This window comes from Nelumbo lutea, chromosome 4, assembly GCF_056320005.1.
Source record: "Nelumbo lutea isolate HS-2025 chromosome 4, American lotus-T2T, whole genome shotgun sequence".
Lineage (NCBI taxonomy): Eukaryota > Viridiplantae > Streptophyta > Magnoliopsida > Proteales > Nelumbonaceae > Nelumbo > Nelumbo lutea.
The window spans coordinates 9879023-9898882 of record NC_142687.1 but is presented as its reverse complement, the minus strand read 5'-3'; the positions used below and the strand labels follow the sequence as shown (position 1 = coordinate 9898882).

At 35.2% G+C, this 19860-nt stretch overlaps 2 protein-coding genes across 2 annotated transcripts; both read right to left on the bottom strand.

The window, feature by feature from the left end:
* Positions 1–96: 96 nt before the first annotated feature.
* LOC148853824 (uncharacterized) lies at positions 97–5266 on the bottom strand. Its single transcript, XM_088985563.1, has 2 exons — positions 4823–5266; positions 97–694 (listed from the first exon to the last, which is right to left on the bottom strand). Exons 1-2 carry the CDS (start codon positions 5044–5046, stop codon positions 241–243), a joined length of 678 nt encoding a protein of 225 aa, XP_088841689.1. The 5' UTR covers positions 5047–5266; the 3' UTR covers positions 97–240.
* A 1348-nt stretch (positions 5267–6614) lies between these two features.
* LOC148853823 (uncharacterized) lies at positions 6615–10703 on the bottom strand. Its single transcript, XM_088985562.1, has 3 exons — positions 10346–10703; positions 9893–10076; positions 6615–7112 (listed from the first exon to the last, which is right to left on the bottom strand). The coding sequence occupies exons 1-3, from the start codon at positions 10485–10487 to the stop codon at positions 6890–6892; spliced, it is 549 nt and encodes a 182-aa protein (XP_088841688.1). The 5' UTR covers positions 10488–10703; the 3' UTR covers positions 6615–6889.
* Between the last annotated feature and the right edge of the window lie 9157 nt (positions 10704–19860).

Genomic DNA, 19860 nt, shown 5'->3' with positions numbered 1-19860 from the left:
CCACAACTTCACCCATGAATTGCTGGGGAGTTGACAGTATGACATCGACCCAGCCCACGACAAGTTGACAACTGAACTGACGATAGTGCAATACAATGAAAGAAGGGAATTAATTTTTCTACTAACCACAATTTCTCCTTGGATTCTTTTATGCACATACAGCCAGACTGAATTATACATGTTCTATTTAGTCCATGCACAACCGGAGTGCATTATGTGACTCATGAAACTAGCAAGCATTTAGTATGTAGATACACCACTGAATCCACATTTGTCCATTTCAGATCCATCAAGATCCACCCAAACCTCGTTTACACGCCCTATAAGCCGAAAAGGAGAACTATACTGTGCAACTGAGTAAGCTTCCTTGCTTTCAGACTTGGTTGAATTTGCCCATGCAGATCTGCTCAAGCTGACAGCAAGTTTCTCTGCCTCTTCAACGATGTTACTATCCCTAGCAAACCCTGAGAACTTTCTGGCTGCAATACAGTGGTCTCCCCATGCATCAGACTGCAGGTTCAGTTCAGGGAGGGGAGCAGGTGGGGTAGATTGGAACTCCACTGGCAAGTAGAATCGCACAAAGTAAGCTGATGAATGTAGGGGCCCAGCCTCTGGGACAATGCTTGTCAAAACAGGAGTTGTCATTCTGATCCTAGAAGAGTTCAAATTTGCACCTTGGATGTACTGGAATAATCTGTGCAATGTGAAAAAAAAAAACAAGGAAGACTAAACCAGATAAACATTCGGGTGTATGAAGCCATTTCATCAACAAATGTCTAACTAAATAAATGGTCCTAATGGAAGAACAGTTTTCAGTTCCAGTACTAAAATGTTAAAATTTATTCAAAGTTCAAACAGATTAAAGAGACCAAAGTGCATAAGATATGGCATTCAAAATTGTTAGTCGCATAAGTTGTTTATGGAGATTTTTTTTATTATAGGAACTTCAGTTATACTGGATAGAGGTCTAAAAGTTAGACTTCAAGAAGGATTAGAGAAATTCAATATTGAATTGGAAAAATGTATTCTGCATCTAAACACAATATCCAAATGACAATGCACATCTATGTTTGCAAAGTAAACTAGTCATGCATCTAAATAAATTGTATAGTTATATCAACTATTGCCACTAGTTTCAATGACATCACCCTAATATTCTATTGTTTCTTATAAAAAGAAAGCAATTCTATTTTATCTTTAGTTATTCTCCTTTGTCAATGTAAATACCCTTACTATTCCACAGTGGATGGTCAACTACCTTGTATAGCCTAGTACACAAATGTTTTTTCCTTTTTTTTGATAAGTAAAGAATTTCAAAGATTGATTACATGAAAATCCCCTTAGAGAGGCGCAAGGTGCTGCTGCTCCATACAGAAAACACAAAAACTACATCAAAAAGTGCATGACTGTTAAAAAACACAAATTACAGTTGTGCCCACAACAATGTTTCCCTGTTTGCCCCTTGTTTTGCCAAGACATCAGAAAATGCATTAGCTGATCTCCCAAATGTTTTTATATGATTATGTTTCCTATATGCAACTTCTAAATTTTAGATTGCTGATTCCTTGTTTCAACACCCACAGATAGATTACTCATATCTTAAGAAGCGACAGGGTAGAGAGGAAAATTTGTCTTTCAGCCAGAATTAATCTGTCACTTCCTAGTAAGGACAATAACCAGGGCTGCAGCTCTTTCTTGATCGTAACCATCAAATATACAAGTGTTCAATGCATAGCATTCCCAGTCTTCCACAACACAATTAACTCACCTTCAAAAAAGCATTTCTATAGTGGGAATTGACTGGCATTATATGAGAGAGCATTCATCTATTCCCTGGTATTCACTTTGCATGTTGAGATCCAAACCGGTAAAACAGAACCAGAAGACAACTGTTTATTGATGCATGACAATATTCCATAGTTGATATCAGAGCACCAAGATGTTCTCCATCATTTGGAACGTTTTAAATTTACAAGGGACATATCTACATAGAAGGCATATTATCTGGTTCATTCCCACCCAGAACGTCCAACTTGTTGCTAGAAATCAACTCGCACTACTCAACAACCATATCAATACATTCCCTGAGGGGAGGGGCATCCCTTTGTTGCAAATGGTGAAAGGTCCATCCATACTTCATTTAAGCGCCCAGCAACATGAAAGGAAGCACTGTACTGGGCAATTGTGAATGCATGCTTATCTCCTAAAACTCTCCCTGTGAGGGATCTACCTAAGCTGGTGGCAAGAGCTTCTACTTCTGCAATAATAGAATTGTCCCTAGCAAACCTTGAAAAATACCTAACTGCTACACAATGAAATTCCCATTTTCCAAGCTGTAAATTCAGCTCTGGGCGGGGTAGTGGAGGCACCCCCTGATATCTCGCAGACACATAGAGCCTCACAAAATACTGAGACCCATTTGGCTCTTGTTTGATGCTTGTTGAGATAAGTTGAGAAGAATTAAAGTTAGCACCATGGCCTGAATAAAACAATGCATGAGCACAACCAATGATGAGGTGAGAATAACAATATAATGACAATTGCAAGAACTAGTAATTTAGAAGAAAATCAGAAAGAACAAACAAATTTAATAAAGTATTTACCAAACATGCACAGCACAGATGATATTATAAATGGAGTTGCAAGGAAAGGGAAACCATAGATTAACCCTCCAAAAGCATGACAAATACAACCTAACTGTAATTATTATTATGAAACTTGGTGGTGTACTTTACACATAGTAGTACAAAAAACTCCTCAAGCTTGTGCACATTGGCTAACTATGTATACTAGCATATTGAGGTTTGGGATCTCAGCTCAAAAAACCACTAAACTATGCTCAATTTCATAATCTTTCTAATGATCACCAAGGGCCCTCCACAAAAGACCAGATTGAGCAAGAGCCACTATGACCACTAAATCCATAACCAAAATTAATTGTACCAAGATAATCTCCCTCAAGAAATAAGTAATTCAACTCTCAAAACTATATGGATACCCTATTTCACATCAACAGCATATCTGATGTTTAAGCCTATGCAGCAATATATTCACCAGCAGACACCATACAGGATCTCAACAAAAGCCATACACTGTCAGTTCAAAATTCAGCACCCATTCTCTTTCGGTTTGTAGTTTACATTTTTTCGTCTCCATTATGTTTTCCTCATACCACAATATTGGCCTCAGCATTCAGATTCAATTCAATATATTATTTTCAACTTACATCATCGTCCCATGAAAATTAGTTGTTAGAAATTTAAGTTTGGTCTATCCAAGTTCAAAGAACACCTCTTGTTTGACCAGATAATTCCCAAATGCTCCCCTACAAAAGATACTCATCTATAATCATATAAAACATCACCTTTACTAGAATAAACAAAAGTTGAAGTAAGAAAATCATGGCTACTGAACGGCCACCTTCGAAAATGTGAACCAAAAGGCAGAGGGAGTCCCATTCATCTCCACAACATTGGATAATCCATTTCTTTCAACATTTGACAAGTGATAGAATTCAATCCTCCACATGCATTGCAGAAAGACAACTTAATCTCCAGCGCATGAATCCTAAAACATAAAGCATTGAAAAAGGGCCATTACCTAATGTTGGTCCCATTTATCTAGGGTCTTGGGAGGGTGGACTTGATAGGAACTAACATTTGGAATTTTTCCCACAAAAAAAATGGCCACTCTTAGACTCAAACCTCATTCTCATGCTTGCCAGACCAAGAGATCACCATTATATCATGATATGGCCCCTAAAATATGAAGCATATAAGCTTTAGAGAAATCATCACTGGAAATCTAGAAAGAGATCCTTGAACCCAACTCTCTCTTTTTTTGTTTTTGTTGATGATGGATGACTATCTACATTTTATTGATAATGAACAATTCCCAAAGTTGCTTGAACAGATTGGTTTTTAAAGGAAAAAAAAAATTCCATCTAATAGCTTTTTTCTTTTTTTTTTAGAGAAAGTAAGGTATTGCATTAGTAACAAAAAGGCAAACCCATTGTTTAAAAAAAAAAAAAAAGACATTACTAAATGTTGGTTCCATCTATCTAAGGTCTTGGGAGGGTGGACTGGATATGCACCTAACAATTGGCTTTCTTTTAATGCAAAAAAGTGGTTGCTCTCGGAGTCGAACCTCTGTTCTCTCACTTGCCAACTTGAGATTTTACTGTTACACCAAGCAATGGCCCTTATACTCAACCCATTACATGCCTTCCTAAAACCAAAATTAATTGTAACAGAATCTAATTTTAAATCTTCTTGTGCCTCTGTATCCACATCAAGAATATCCACCTTCACAATCTGATTTCAAGTTTTGAAGAAACCTTTCTCATTTTTATTGCTAACCAGTTGAAACCTTTTATTAAAATAAAGAAGCAAGAATTAAAAACTTGAAAGCCATAACTAAAAGGAAAGGCGCCTATATTGGAGCACAAAGTGATCCAGAAAGCCTATCCACCAATTTTCAGATAAGAGATTAATCGTGCAAAACTGAATAAAAGAAAAGATATTTTTCAAGGGAGCACCTCAAGAACGTGGAAATGATCCCGTACTATCTCAGTAAGGAAAATTGCATAAAATTAGTAACTGAGCCCCCACATAACCTACTCAATCCAGTAATAATGATCAATTTTAACTTGAATTTAGTGAACACGACATAATAAATTTAAAAATAAGAATAATAACCATGAATTTTCCAACAGAATAGACACAGCTGCGATTATCACATAACAGTAAACCAATTTGAGGAAACAACAATGACTTTTATCTAAACAAAATAGCGAAATTACTCAAATAGCACTCAGAATAACCTGTGAAAGCCTTCTCTGGTCGCCTTCTCGAAAGAAATTCCTCGAACAGGAGCTGAAATCCACGAAGACTCCCTGTACAATCTTATCTCAAAATCGGATTCAGAATGAACAGCTGTAAATTGGGGTGATTCAATTCCATTACAGAAAACGAGAAAACGCAAGAAACTAGCAAAGAAGAGTGTCAGGGAAATCTTCTCCATCTTCCATGCCACGAAAGGCCCCATAGTCGTCTTGTTTAAATAGACTTTTCGGAGTGAGTCAAATTACAGCTTTCTCCATCCTGATGTGCTATTATTACAACAATGGTGTTATAATAACGCTGCTGGAGCAGTGCAGCTGCAAAGCTAATGATTGATTAGGCGATCTAAAGACCAAAACAAATGGGCCCATGAAAGCCCATTAAGGGTTGGAGAGAAATTTCCTGGAAATTATTGTTGCATCATTGATAATGCATCAAACGACAACCAAGGGCAAGGAGGGGATCCATACAAAACCATTTCGGTTGGATGAAGTAGGAAGGGGGAATTTGAAAGAGAATTTGGTTCATTTGTGATTCCACCCATTGAATCTGATAAATGGTTTTAGGGGTAATTTGAATCCAGTCCACCTCAGAATTCATAATGGGATCGTACGGTTAAGGTCAGTGTAAGGGAAAAAGATTCTTTATTCGCGGAGGAAATATTGTTTATAAGGAGGGTGGGGATAAATATATTTGGAAAATTAATTTATAAATTCTATGATTTTTCTATTGTTGTGTCTAACTTTCTTCCAATTAAACACCTGTGGTGAATGTGATTCTCGTAATGTATTGGGCTTGAGCTGAGATTTTTTTTGGCTTGGGTTGGATACTTGGATGCAACCATTGGTTTAACTTGGTAATATTAACCCTGGGCTATCAGTCCAGGTCCACATATCACTCCTTCCCGAACAAACTTCACTCGAGATTTTATTCCCACTTTCCTCCCGCACTAGTGTGGTGCTTTGGTGATTCAAAGAGGATGAATGATGTACGAAAATAGCCTACGGCACCTAATCGGTCAGGCTTATTTGTCGCCAACATCAGTCTTATTAAATGGATGGATGGTCATGGGGCTACACAACAGGGGTAGCCCATCCCCTTTCCCTTAAGGGGCTACACCACATGGTCCACATCTATATGCATGGACTAATGGGCTTTCACACGTCGAACAAACAGCCCACTGACCACTGTGATATGCAAGAGGTGGGTATTGAACTACGAGATCAGAGATCACATCAGCTCCCCACAGGCGTCTCACGTGCACATCTTAGCGTGTATGGGGAACATCTCCCATATTTGTTATTGTGAGATATTGACAAAATACAGTTGGGATATGCTGCAGGGCACGCCAGTGGGGTGTCGATGTGAAACAGAGCTGTAACCATTCAATAGATCATTAATAATTTGCACCTGTGTTTAGTTTAAAGGAAAAAGTAGGGAAACATGTACAAGATTTGTTAAGGTTTCCCTGGCTTTCCCTTCCCTTCCCTCTAGTAACCATAACTCGTTCAGCCCAAAAGAATAAAACCGTGAACGTAACTCGGTGGGTAGTATTTTCTGTACATTATGATGGTTACAAGAACGTTTCAGTGGGGGGGCAGCGGATGGAAAGGAGCTTGGGAGGAAAAGAATCGGGCCGGATTGACAAAATAATCCTACAAACGGAACCCAGCCTATCGTGAACGATTCTTTTACCTGTAGTTGCATAAGAAAGGATGTCATAGCAACACTTGTGTTTGGTTTGAAGGAAAAGGTAAAGAACAAACCAAACATAACTTAATTAGATGACAGTAAGGATATAGCTTCTCATGGTAATCAAAGTGACGCACACAAGCAATGAACTTTTTTTCAGGTAGAAAGCACTGAACTGAATTCAACAATTAGCAAGTGCCCGCATCTTTTATGAACTCCATACAAGAGCAATAGTAACAACAGGAATAAAAGTAAAGAAAAAAAAAAAAACTAAAAATGGGGGAAAAGGGACAATTGTCATGCGGGCAAACCCATGATGAATTAGGAATTACAAAAGATCCAAACTTGTCTATATCCTACAGGTTCAATACCTTTAGCTTCTTTTCCTTGAGGAATGCACTCCACTCAACTGGTTTACGAGCGGCTCCATCATATTGAACGTACTTGGGTAACTTCTTCCCATAAGTTACAAATGTCCCCCCCTTAGTCACTGCCTTACACACTGCAGTTGCTTGGTGCCCGTCACTGAAATTTAAACCTGCAGCTGGACTTAGCTCATGTGCCAAGCGTTTCATGTACCTGTAGCAGAAGCCAAAATGTCTGAGAAAGAACACTTTGTCCTTTTTTGGGTTCTTTATTTATTTTATTTTATTTTACTTTCTTTTTTTTTTTTTTTTTTTTTGGGGGGGGGGGAGGGGGCTAATGAACAGAACTTGTGCAATTCTTTCATTGACTTTTGCACACAGTTTTGGGAGGGTGGACTGGATTAGATCCTAACTGGCATTTTTTCAGAAGTAGACTACCCTCATGCGAGAAGCTCGGAACCTACTTCTCAGGCTTGTCAGCTTAAGAATTACCATCTCACTAAACAATGGCCCCGGTGAAGTCGCCAATGTAGCTTGGAAAATTTGTAACCCAACACCCAAGATTGATCGACCACAGCCACCTAAAGCTTAAAAATTGCTTAGAAGTTAAAAATCCCATTGTGATCAAACTTGAGAAGATTTTTCTCTCTCTTAGACTGGTAAGAATTAGTACTTAACACTCAACAGTCACCACTTGCAATCCTGAGGATGGAATTTGAACCCAGGTCTGGGATCACAAATTCAAGAAGATGCCGTATTGCATGGGAAGATTCCACATGCAACAATTAAGTATCCAAGAGTCTGAGTTTGAAAACAATTCATGGAGAATGGAAGCAATAACGGACTTTTCAATAGTAGCCCTAACATGTATTAACAAGGACCAAATCCATAACTGTATGAGAAACAATAATACTAAAGCCAAAAGTTGTCAATGCATGAGAATGAAGACTCATTTAGCAAAGCTGTGTGGTCAACACAATAGACTAGAAAGTGGGTTTCCCTCCTTCATAACCAAATACAGTGATTAAGGGTATCTCACAACTAGCAAAGACATGAAAAAGAAACAAAAACCTTCAGCTTTTATGAAAATTCCAAAAGACTTCAATGTGTTAACACTTTAGGGGAAATAAAACCATCTGTTGAAAATTTAGTTAGATTATTGCATTGCTCAGGAGCATGTGGAGTATGCAGGAGTGCATGAGATTAACTGATTAAGAGATCAACAACCATAATCCCAAAATCATGCGGGAATAACTTTAAGAGCCATGGCTCAACCTCACAATCGTTTAGAAATTCATGGCAACTTTTCCATCAAATGCAAGAACAGTAACAGCAACTAGGCCAATACACTTCCCATTCAATAATGAAGAAGTAGCTTATGTAGTTGGTTAGCTTCCACATCAATTAACTGGTGTGAAAGGCTAATTTGGAAAAGGGGATTATCTTAAAAAGAAAAATAACCTGCAGATTCCCCAATTTTGAGCAGACATAACACCTTTGAAATGCATGTCTTTAGTTAAGCAAAATAAGATTTTATGGACTTTAGTTTTAAGTATAATATGCCAACAATCATATAATGGTTGCTTTCTGACATCAATCCTGCACCTGTTGAGTCCGGATCTGCTCCTCATAGAGCACTCCTCACAGCACATTCCAGCCGTACATCAGGAACATTTTCTGTATTTGTATGCTGTTATTCAGTGGGATGTGCTGTGAGGAGCAAACCCCGATTCCCGCCTGCCATCCATCTTGACTGCCATTGTCAATTATCTTGACATGACTCATGAGAGTATATTTTCACAGTCCCTTATTGCAACACATAGTTGAGTTCTTAGAGTTTGACAATGCTATTTCTCAATGGCATAGGCCATCACCTTTTAGGTTACAAACTGAAAGATAACAGCCATGGCAGTGTTGATTATGATTGTTAATTGTTAATATATGTTTTCCTCCTTATGTTTATACTTCATTTTTCAAAAGATCAACCTGCAAAGTAGTAGGCTATCAACTCTTTTTTCCTCCTACAAGCAACTTAGCAGCATTTCGCATTTCTTGTTTGTCCTTTTTCTTCTCCCCATTTTAAAGTGGTAGACTATGAGTTCAGTTATTAGGGAGCAATAGATAGGTGACCAGTATGGGTTTCTATTGTAATGAGATAAGTGATGGACTTTGGTTGTCTTTGCCTTCTCAGTATGTTAGAAAATCTCTGTTCTACTACGAAGTCTAATTTAAACTTTTTTTTTCAAAACACATGAAGGAGAACTTCAAGAACTATGGTGAATTCATGGATGCTGACTGATAAGAGCTTGCTTCTCTGGAATCAGCTACGGTGATCTTGATAGAAATGTTACTGAAATCCTAAATTCCTCCCCTTTGGCTCTTCATCCCACTTCCTCTTTAGACCCAAGACCCTCTACTGCTTTCATTTTAAAGTATGAGCCCTTCTGGAGAGAAACTTTTTGCATGGTGCAAATAGCTTAAATATATCTTGACTGGGATTTTGTCCTTTTTTGTGTCAAGGCCCTCTTTTCTTGTATTTCTCTCCTCTTTTTTTTGGAATATAATCGTTACCTTTTCTCGGGAAAAAAAAAAAGGTGACAGGAACATGCAAATTAAGGAGGATGACAATATACTAATTTTATAACTCACCACTATTAATCAGGAGACTATATCTACCTATGCAATTTTTCTAAGCAAATCTACAACTCTATGTGCCAAGAATTAAAAAAAAAAAAAAATTAACTCCCGTCCGAAAGAACCAATCCAATTCAATACTCCTAGTTTCTGTTTTGTTTCGAAAGCAATAAAAATCCACGTATAAGATGCCTAAAATCATTTAACCATGTCAATATTTCATCTATGTATATACAAGGTAGGCCCATCAATGCGAAGGTCCAGATAGCATATTCTTTTATAAGAATAATAAACAATATACCTAAAACAGTAACAGAAAATTTCCATTGGGTGGAGGAGATATATGAGTGAAAATAGTACCAGGTCTTGGTGTAGCTTTCTGGTACAATTATATCCCCACCAAGGGCCTTAAGCTCTCCAATGGTTTGGGAATTTTCAGGCTTGTCCTCTATTATGCTTACAGTCTGAAGTTTACGCTCCTTTGCCAGTTGAATCACGATTCTCCCAACTTCACTATCCCCACAGTTCTGTATCAGTGTCCCGCCTACACAGTTGACATTTCCGCCATCCAAATTCAGATAAGCAAGTAATCATTAGAATGAACCTGAAGTTGATCAATAACTCCAAAACCTGCATATATTTGCTTTGGAGTCAATGTGAAGAGATCGAGAGAGCCTTCACATTCTTATGGAATGTAGACATTCATGAAGTCGAACAGAAGGGCCACTGAACTGGATGCAAGATTACAGAATTTTGGAAGGAGATCAACAAAAGATATAAAACAATTTGAACTAAGGTGAGAATTGGTAATACCAGGTGTAAGGGAAAGCGAATCGAGGAGAGAATCGACTGTCTTCTTCAAAGAAGCAGAATTGGCAGTTGACAAGTTTCTAATACCAATCCAAACGTTAGGGCTTAGATGCCCCACTGCGTGAAATCTGCGAATGGATTGCATATTCTACTTCTCGTTCTTTGCTTCTCGGTCGTCTCGTCCAGTCGTCCTGGCTGAAAATGTTCTCCGATCCTCAAGTGTTCCTCTTCTTTGGAGACGTATCGGCGCCACGATACGACTTACGAGCGGTTCGAGATAGTAACACGCCGAGTCGCCGTTCCTCCTACTATTCAGGCGCGGGATCAAGCCCGCGTAACTGCAGGAGCGTTTATTAAAACTGATTAGGGAGGGCGGGGAATAAATATAAATGGGCCCACGTGAATGCAACCATTGGATTGGAAAGTAGGGAGGGAGAAATTTACATGAAAATTTATATTATTAACTAGCGGGGGATGGGTGCCAGGATTTATTAAAAGAAAGTTAAATAATATAACTTATAATTTTATGAATTTACTAAAATCTACCATATAATTAATATTTTACTAAAACGCTAATTTATAATTTACAATGGATTTAATTATTCTTCCATTAAATGATAGTGGAAAATGAGTGTTTATCCTAATGTTCATTTTAATAAATTTAATCAAAAGAAAATAAAAATATCATTTTCCCTTAATAAGACATGGGCAACCACTCTATTGGCTATATTTGGTCAAATTTGTTTTTTATACAAAAAAAGTGCTAGGGGTATTTTCGGAATAAAAAATATGAGCCTAATGGCAAAACAAACACTCCTTAATGAAATGTTGATTAAGTAAATAAGTTGTAAAATATATGGGATGCTTTAGTAAAATGAAAACTATAAGGTAGGTTTAAGTAAATATGTAAAACTATAAGGTGTGCAGGAATGGCAACAGGGCGGGGATCATATTCCTTGTCTCCGACCCCGATTTTGAAATAACCCCCATCCCTGATCCCCAACGGGGATGGGTTCCCCATAGGTACCCAAAACCTCAAAATGATTTTAGATAATAGTATTTTTTAAAATAAATTTATTTAAAAGAAATAAAAATTTTAAATTATAAAATAATGTTTTAAATATGAATAGATTTTTGGTTGATGGCCAATTTTTTGGGCTAAGTAACTCGTCATTTGGTCTGTTTCCAAGTGGTTGATTACTCAGGACGAAGTGAACTTTGGCTGTCGAGCTGAGTCGAACTGGGCAGGCTAGGTGGCGAGCTGACTATAGTGTCGAACTGCCTATGAGGTGCTGAGTTGCCTGTGAGGTGCCGAGCTGCCTGTGAGGTGTTAGGCTGACCAGGTGTCAAGCTGCCTATGAGGTGTTGGGCTGACTAGGTGTCGAGCTGCCTGTGAGGTGCTAGGTTGACCAGGTGTCGAGCTGCTTGTGAGGTGCCAAGCTAACCAGGTGTCGAGTTGCCTGTGAGGTGCCAAGCTGACCAGGTGTCGAGGTGCCTGTGAGGTGCCAAGCTGAATTGATGAGCTTCATTTCTCTTTAGAGACCTGCAAGGAACCAAATGTCAGAGGACCCGGGGTGGCTAACCCGGTGAGGTTGCTCCGATGCTTAAGTTAGTATTCTCATAGTAGACTGCGAGCTAAAAATCACAAAGTCTGAGAGCTAGAACTTGCTTACTTTTTTGCTTGGGGTTGGTGCCTTTATATAGGCCTTGCTCACGTACCGCCCCCAAGATCTCCGAGAGGTCGTGTTTAACTGGTCTGAGATCCTCGGAGGTAACTGCCGTGCACGTTGACCGTCTTCTGGAACGAGGGCCAACCTCCCAGGATCGTGGAGTATGCATGCCGAATTTATCGGCGAGCACGTCTCGTAGGTCGCCAAGTCGGCGCCTAGGCCAGGCCGCCAGGTTGGACACCATCAACTTGGCAAGTTGTTGCCCGAGTGGTTCCGGGTGTCACCTAGTTGTTCTGTGGTGCCATGTGTCACAATGTCATTGGAGGGCCAAATCCGCCCTCATCATTTGCCCCCCACTCCCGAGCTGAAAGTAATTCGGTGAAGTGAGTAGATTTCTCCTTTTGGCCCAGAATGAATAATTCGATGAGCTCGTAAGCGTCGATTCAATTCCTTAGGCTTTGGGAGCGACTCGCAGTTCGCTCCTTGATTTTTCCCATGCTGAAGAGGCGACTAGGTATTATATGGTGAGGAGGTCTTCGCTAGTTCGGTATTTTGGCCCTTAGGCTCTAGGAGCGACTCGTAGTCCACTCTCCTTGATCTTGCCCATGCCAAAGAGGCGATTGGGTCTTATGTGGTATTTTAGCCCTTAGGCTTTGGGAGCGACTCGTAGTCCACTCTCCTTGATCTTTGATTTTGCCAATGCCGAAGAGGTGATCGGGTCTTATGTGGTATTTTAGCCCTTAGGCTCTAGGAGTGACTCGTAGTCCACTCTCTTTGATCTTTGATTTTGCCCATGACGAAGAGGCGACTGGGACTTGTTTGCCCATGCCGAGGAGGCGATTGAGACTTGTATGCCCATGCCGAGGAGGCGACTGGACTTATTATAGTGCCAAGGTCTTTTATTAAATCGTCAGTTTGCGCCTAGGCCAGGCCACCAGGTCGACGCTCGTGCCAGACCGCCAGGTCGACGCTCGTGCCAGGCCGCCAGGTCGACGCTCGTGCCAGGCCGCCAGGTCGACGCCCGTGCCAGGCCGCCAGGACGTGCCTGTGCCAAGGGCCAAGTCGCATCAGGGTCAGGGCCAGGCCGCCAGGTCACGCCTGGGCCACGGCTGCGCTGCATCAGCCTCGTTAGTGACATCGGTTACCCACTCCTACAAGAAGCTACTAGGAACTCGACCTATGGGGGGCAGCACTACTGACTGTAGGTCACTAGCTCGCACGGGAGCCTTGGAAGGTTCGACCGGCAGGGGCGTCCATGCAGTTTATTGGCCGTCTACTCCCGCGGAAGCCACGAAGAGCTCATCTTTGTAGAGGGTACCTTGCGAAGAGAACTGATGAGGCTTTTATCCGAGTTGAAATAAAGTTGGTAGAGCTGCTTAGTCTGTTGGCCATCAACTTCCTGCATAGTCTCTGAGTTCATAAAAAATGGAAACTAGAAAGTGAGAGCTTTTAGTAGAATTTAGCTTTCTGGAAGAAGAGGACTTAGCCTTTCGGAGGATGAGAACTTAGCTTTTTGTAGTGTTTCCCACAAACGGTGCCAATTGATGAATTGATTTTTGGTTGATGGCCAATTTTTTGGGCTAAGTACCTCATCATTTGGTCTACTTCCAAGTGGTCGATGACTCAGGCCGAAGTGAACTTTGGCTGCCGAGTTGAGTTGAGCTAGGCAGGCTAGGTGGCGAGCTGACTATAGTGTCGAGCTGCCTATGAGGTAACGGGTTGACCATGTGTCGAGCTACCTGTGAGGTGATGGGTTGACCAGGTGCCGAGCTGCCTGTGTGGTGCCGGTCTGACTAGGTGCCGAGCTGACCAGGTGCTGAGCTAAATTGATGAGCTTCATTACTCTTTAGAGACCTACAAGGAACCAAATGTCAGAGGACCCGGGGTGGCTAACCCGGTGAGGTCGCTCTGATGCTTAAGTCAGTACTCTCATAGTAGATTATGAGCTAAAAATCACAAAGTCTAAGAGCTAGAACTTGCTTGCTTGGGGTTGGTGTCTTTATATAGGCCTTGCTCACGTACTGCCCCCGAGATCTCCGGGAGGTCGTGTCTAACTGGTCCGAGATCCTTGGAGGTAACTGCCATGCACGTTGACCATCTTCCGGAACGAGGGCCAACCTCCTAGGATCGTGGGGTATGCATGCCGAATTTGTCGACGAGCACGTCTCACAGGTCGCTAGGTCGGTGCCTGGGCCAGGCCGCACCTAGGCCAAGCCGCCAGGTTGGACACCATCAACTTGGCAAGTTGTTGCCTGAGTGGTTTTGGGTGTTACCTAGTTGTTATGTGGTGCCATGTGTCATAATGTCATTGGAGGGCAAAATCCACCCTCATCAATTTTAGATAATAGTATTTTTTTAAAAGAAATAAAAATTTTAAATTATAAATATTATTTTAAATATGTTTTGATATATATAATATAAATAATATAATAGTATATTTAATATAAAATAACATTTAATATATATATGATCGGGGTCAAGGTCGGGGTGGGGCGGGGACCTCAATCCCCATCCCCGACCCCGATCCTGACCTTAACAGGGGATTCCTATTAATCCCCATCCCTGCCTCTGCCCTGCTAACGGGGAAGTAGTGTCCCCGTCGGGGATGGGGAAAATTTCCATCCCTAAAAGTTTGTTCTAATAAATGACCCTAATAAAAACACATAAGAGTATCATTTGTTTTATATTTTCAACTTTTTAAATAATTAATAATTATTCATATTTTATATACTACTTTTAATAAAAGTTTTATAACACAAAAATAACAATAATTAATTTTAATTAGGTTTATTTTTCAAATTGATGAAACCGACCAACCCGATCAATTCGACCCGAGTTGGTTGGTTTTCTAGTATTTTAGGTTGGCTTTGGTTAAAAAATTTCCCAATTTGACCAAGTTGGATTAGTTTCACTTTGGCCATTTGTAAACTGACCAAAATCGAACAACCTAACCATGGATATATATTAATATTTTATATTTTAAATATAATTTTTAATATAGAACAGTGGAAAATTTCCCATATTTCTTAGTCTACAATGTTTCATATCGTAAATCTAATTTTTAAATTTATTATTTAATAATTTCACTATAATTTTTAAAATTAAATTAAATTTTTAAGTTTAAATCTTTTGAATAGACTAACCAAACCAAAAAATCGACCCAAATCGATACAACTTGAGTGGGTCGATTTTCACAAAAAGTTAGTCGGTTTCGGTTGACCAACTCCTAACCTAACCAGGTCAATTTGGTTGGCCAAATAGCCAACGACCAAACTGAACCAACTCATGAACATTCATAATTTCAGCTAAATTAATAGTCTTATCTCCGATAAATAGCAATAGTTTAATCTCCAATAATTATTGAAAATTTCTAGCAAAAAAACACAATTATTGAAAATATATTGATAGTGAAATATACAATAATTATAGAAATTACAAAGTACAAAGTACTAAAAATATATTAACTTAGTCAATAAATAGTATAATCTCAAATAATAGTTTAATCTCTATTTAATATTAATCAATAACTTATAACAAAAATACAATAAGTACAATAAATTAAATTTAAAAATTTTAATAATAGTAATTTAATCTCCAATAATTACTGAAAGTTTTCTATTAAATAACAAAACAAAATAAATTTAAACATAATCTTTGAAAATACATTTATCACAAAAGACAATAAATATTAATTTTAGTATATATAATTATATAATAAATACAAATTAAGAGTTTAAAATTATTATTAATAAATATTATTTTTTGAAAGTTATTTTCTCGAATTATTACTTGATATAAGTGAATTTAATTATTTATGATATTATGTGAAAATATTAAATTATTATTAATTTCAATATTATGTTATAATTATTTTTCTATATTTTAGATTTTTTTTAAATTTATTGCATAATTTATTTATTTTAACTATTTAAAATCTAGTTATGTTAAATATTTTGTTATTTAAAACATTTAGTTAATTAAATACTTAAAAATATTTAATTTTAAAATATTAATTATTTATTGAATTTAATTATCCATAAAATCATAATTTATACTTTTATTACATAATTTCATTATTAATTTTGCAATACATTAAATTATTATTAATTTAAATATTATTTTATAATTATTTTTCTACTTTGAATTTTTTTAAATTTATTACATAATTTCATTATTTTAACAATTTAAAATATAATTATAATAAATATTTAGTTATTTAAATATTTAAATAATCTATAAAATATTTACATAATTTAAATTTTATTTATTTAAAGATAATACATATTATTAAATATTTGAAAAACATTTAAATTGATAACCAGTAAAAAAATATAATTTAAATTGTTAGTACATAATTTCGTGATATGTTTTGTAAAAATATAAATTTTTGGTGTTTTTAGTAAATATTTTTAAATAATTATTATTTTCTTAATCCAAACTTTCTTTAGATAGATATAGATAAAAAGTAGGGGAGATGATAAATAGGAATTAGAGATAATTTATGAGATAAATTTCCTACTAAATTAGAGATAATTTTGGAGATAAATAGGAATTAGAGATAATTTTGAAGATAAATAGGAATTAGAGATAGTTTTGGAGAAAGTGAGATAGTGGGGAAAGTAGTTTATGAGAAATTGTAGGAGAAGAGATTATTTAGCTTATTGGGAAAGTGAATTTCATTGGTTGTTTCAATAATGACATGGATTTAAAAAATGAAAATTTCAAAAAAAATGAAAAATAAATAAATAGCTCCTCTCAAAGGAGAGACATGCTGACATGGACACACCAATTTTAATATATATCTATATCTCTATATATATATATATATATTTATATAGATAGACAGATAGATAGATAGATAGATGGGGGATTTCTAGACCGGGGGCCATGGCTCCCCTAGGTCCCCTTGGCTCCATCCCTGCATAAGCATCAAATAAACAAATAACTGAATATGGTAAATTAAATTTCTTAAAGTTAATAACATGAAATGAAATCTATTGTTGAAGCAATCTAAACTACGTATATATAGAGAGAGATAGATAGATATTATTTATTCATATATAATATAATGTACAAAAATATATTTTTATAATTTTAACTACAATTATATAAAACTTATATATTAAAACCAATAATATTATAACTGGATTTGTATTGTAATTGGATCGAATTAAGTCAAATTTGAATATGATTCAATTGCATAAACACATCATCCAAATATAGGATAATCGGATCAAGTGTTGAATCTTGCCATGGAATTTTAGGTATCATTGACAAGCCTAGTTCCTATCCTACCTCCACCCTTTAATTAGGGTTGTAATTAGAGGGTAGATGGTATTGGACCCAATTGCATTCAAATTTGAATTGACTGGTCAATCTTAGACTTTATTTCAACAAAAAATCCAAACGAGTTTAGGAATCTCATGTTAAATTCTCATTCATGTTTTTAACATGAAGAAATAAATTAAAAAAATTGCTTGTTAACTTATATATAATAAATTAATATAAAGATGAAATTTGAATTTATTATATGCATATACATACAAGTATACAAAGTATAAAATGTAAAATTATATATCTTTATAATTTTATATAACTAGTAAGCATGCACGTGCTTTGTATGTGGCAATTCTATATAATGATAATGATAGAAATAATGCATCCAATATTGTCTATAAAATTCATTTTTTTTTGTTTTTTACTATTAATCGGATGCATACTGCAAAATTTGGATCTTATTACATAAGCACCTCATATTGGGCTACAAAGTTTTGGGTATCATTGGTAGGCCTACTTGTTTGGCAAGACTCTTCTTTTTGTAATCATTTATTTTCTTAGTGTATACTTTTTGTTTATTTATCAAACAAAACATAAGATTTAAAGAGGGAGAATTGAATGAGGTGAAAATTATAGTTCAAACTACATTTTAAACCTAACAGTTAAATAGGGATTAAATCCAAAAAATGGGTATTTTAGTCAAAAGAAAGTTCTATAGTTTTATTAATATTTTTAATAATAGTGTAAATATGGAGTTATAGACGTGTTCAAAATTTTCTATTTTTTTATTTCTATTTGTGTAAAAATAATACTATTATTTACACTTATTTTTTGTTTAATATGTTTAATATATGATATTATACATGTGCCCAAATGTTTTTTTGTAAAGTTTATGTATGTTTATATTTTATTAATATTTATTATTTAATTATGACATTCAAGGTTGACATATTTGACCCAAAAGTTGAACTATTGATCTCTGCCAAATAGGAAAATAATTTTATTTTTTGTTAGTTTTAGATTATATATTTCATTGTTATCACCAATAAAAAGAATTATTGTTTTTTACACTTAATTTTTTAATTTGATTAATAAAAAGTCATAAGTGTGTCTATTTTTCTACATTTTTTATAATTTTCTATATTAATTTCTAATTAAAAAATTGTATTATCTAGCTATGGCTTCATGGGTTGGCCTATTTGATTTGGATAGTTGAATTGCTTAATTATCACTTGGATAAAGAATGATTTTGTTTTGATTAAGTTTTAAAATATATGGGTTATAAAAGTATTGGACATACATCTAATTAGTAACATTTGTTAGTAAAAAATTAACTTAAATATGAGATTTAATAAGAGAGAGTGGGAGTTAATACCTCAACTACAATAGTTAATGAGAGGGGATTATCCAATAAATACTTCATTTAGTGAAAGTTAAATTATAAAACTTTCAATTATTCAATATTGTTAAACTTAAAGAATTATAAAAGTAAATATTATTTTATGAATTATCTAAAAATCATAGTTATAACAAATTAATTACTTAATAAAAATAAAATAAAATAATAATAGTAGTAGTAACAATAATAATAAAACTTTAATATTATTAATTTCAAAACCAACACACACATAATAAGAATATATTATTAGTTAATAATAATAATAATATACTTATTATTAATCTATTAATAATACTGATTATTATTAAAAATGTTAATAGCAAAATTTAATTACTTAAAATTATTTTCTGAAATTGACCATTTTAATTCAGATAGATAATTAATTATTAATTATTAATTTCTTAAAATTATTATTTATTGAATAATTTTAATTACTCTTTGATATAACAACCTTATTTTTGAATAATTGGTTTTTTATGTTCAATATTTTTTTTTGCAAAAATCCAAATAAATTTTCATTTGCAATGCTAACCATTTTATTTTTCTCTTATTCAGTTTTCCAAAAGATAAAAAAATAAATTAATGATATTTACCTATTTTTATCAAATTATGTATTTATCAAGTTGTTGTCATTAGTGATGACGATGATGGTGATTCAACTTTTTGAAAGAGAGGGTTACTAATAATAATTAATGACTTCTAATTAATTAATTTCAGCTATTAATTACTACTAATAATAACTCACTAATAATAATTTCTTATAGTAATTACTGCTAATACATAATTACTGATAATTTTCTCATTAATAATTCGGAATGATAATTAATAATGATTTTCATAATGGTAATTAATAATTCAGAAATAATTATTTTATATTATATTAACTCATATTAATTATTTTGAAAATAAAAATTTAATGTTAATTATCTATATTAAAATTATTATCAGCAATTATAATTCATACATTTATTTGAAATAATTAATTACATTATTATTATTATTATCAATAATTATAATTAATTAATATAATTATATTATTATTATCATCAATAATTATAATGAATTATTGCTAATAATAATGATTCCTGATAAAAAATAATTACTGATTATAATTACTTACTGATAATTAATTCCTTAATTATAGCAATTATAATTATTACTTCGGAATGTTA

Bases quoted from the DNA above. Each gene is read 5' to 3' on its own strand.
- LOC148853823 (XM_088985562.1), bottom strand. From the start codon at position 10,487: ATGCAATCCATTCGCAGATTTCACGCAGTGGGGCATCTAAGCCCTAAC. The intron at 10,077-10,345 runs GTATTACCAATT...TCAACTGTGTAG, and splicing joins TTCGCTTTCCCTTACACCTG to GCGGGACACTGATACAGAAC. The intron at 7,113-9,892 runs GTACTATTTTCA...CTTCTGCTACAG, and splicing joins GAAAGCTACACCAAGACCTG to GTACATGAAACGCTTGGCAC.
- LOC148853824 (XM_088985563.1), bottom strand. From the start codon at position 5,046: ATGGGGCCTTTCGTGGCATGGAAGATGGAGAAGATTTCCCTGACACTC. The intron at 695-4,822 runs GTTATTCTGAGT...CACATTGCACAG, and splicing joins ACCAGAGAAGGCTTTCACAG to ATTATTCCAGTACATCCAAG.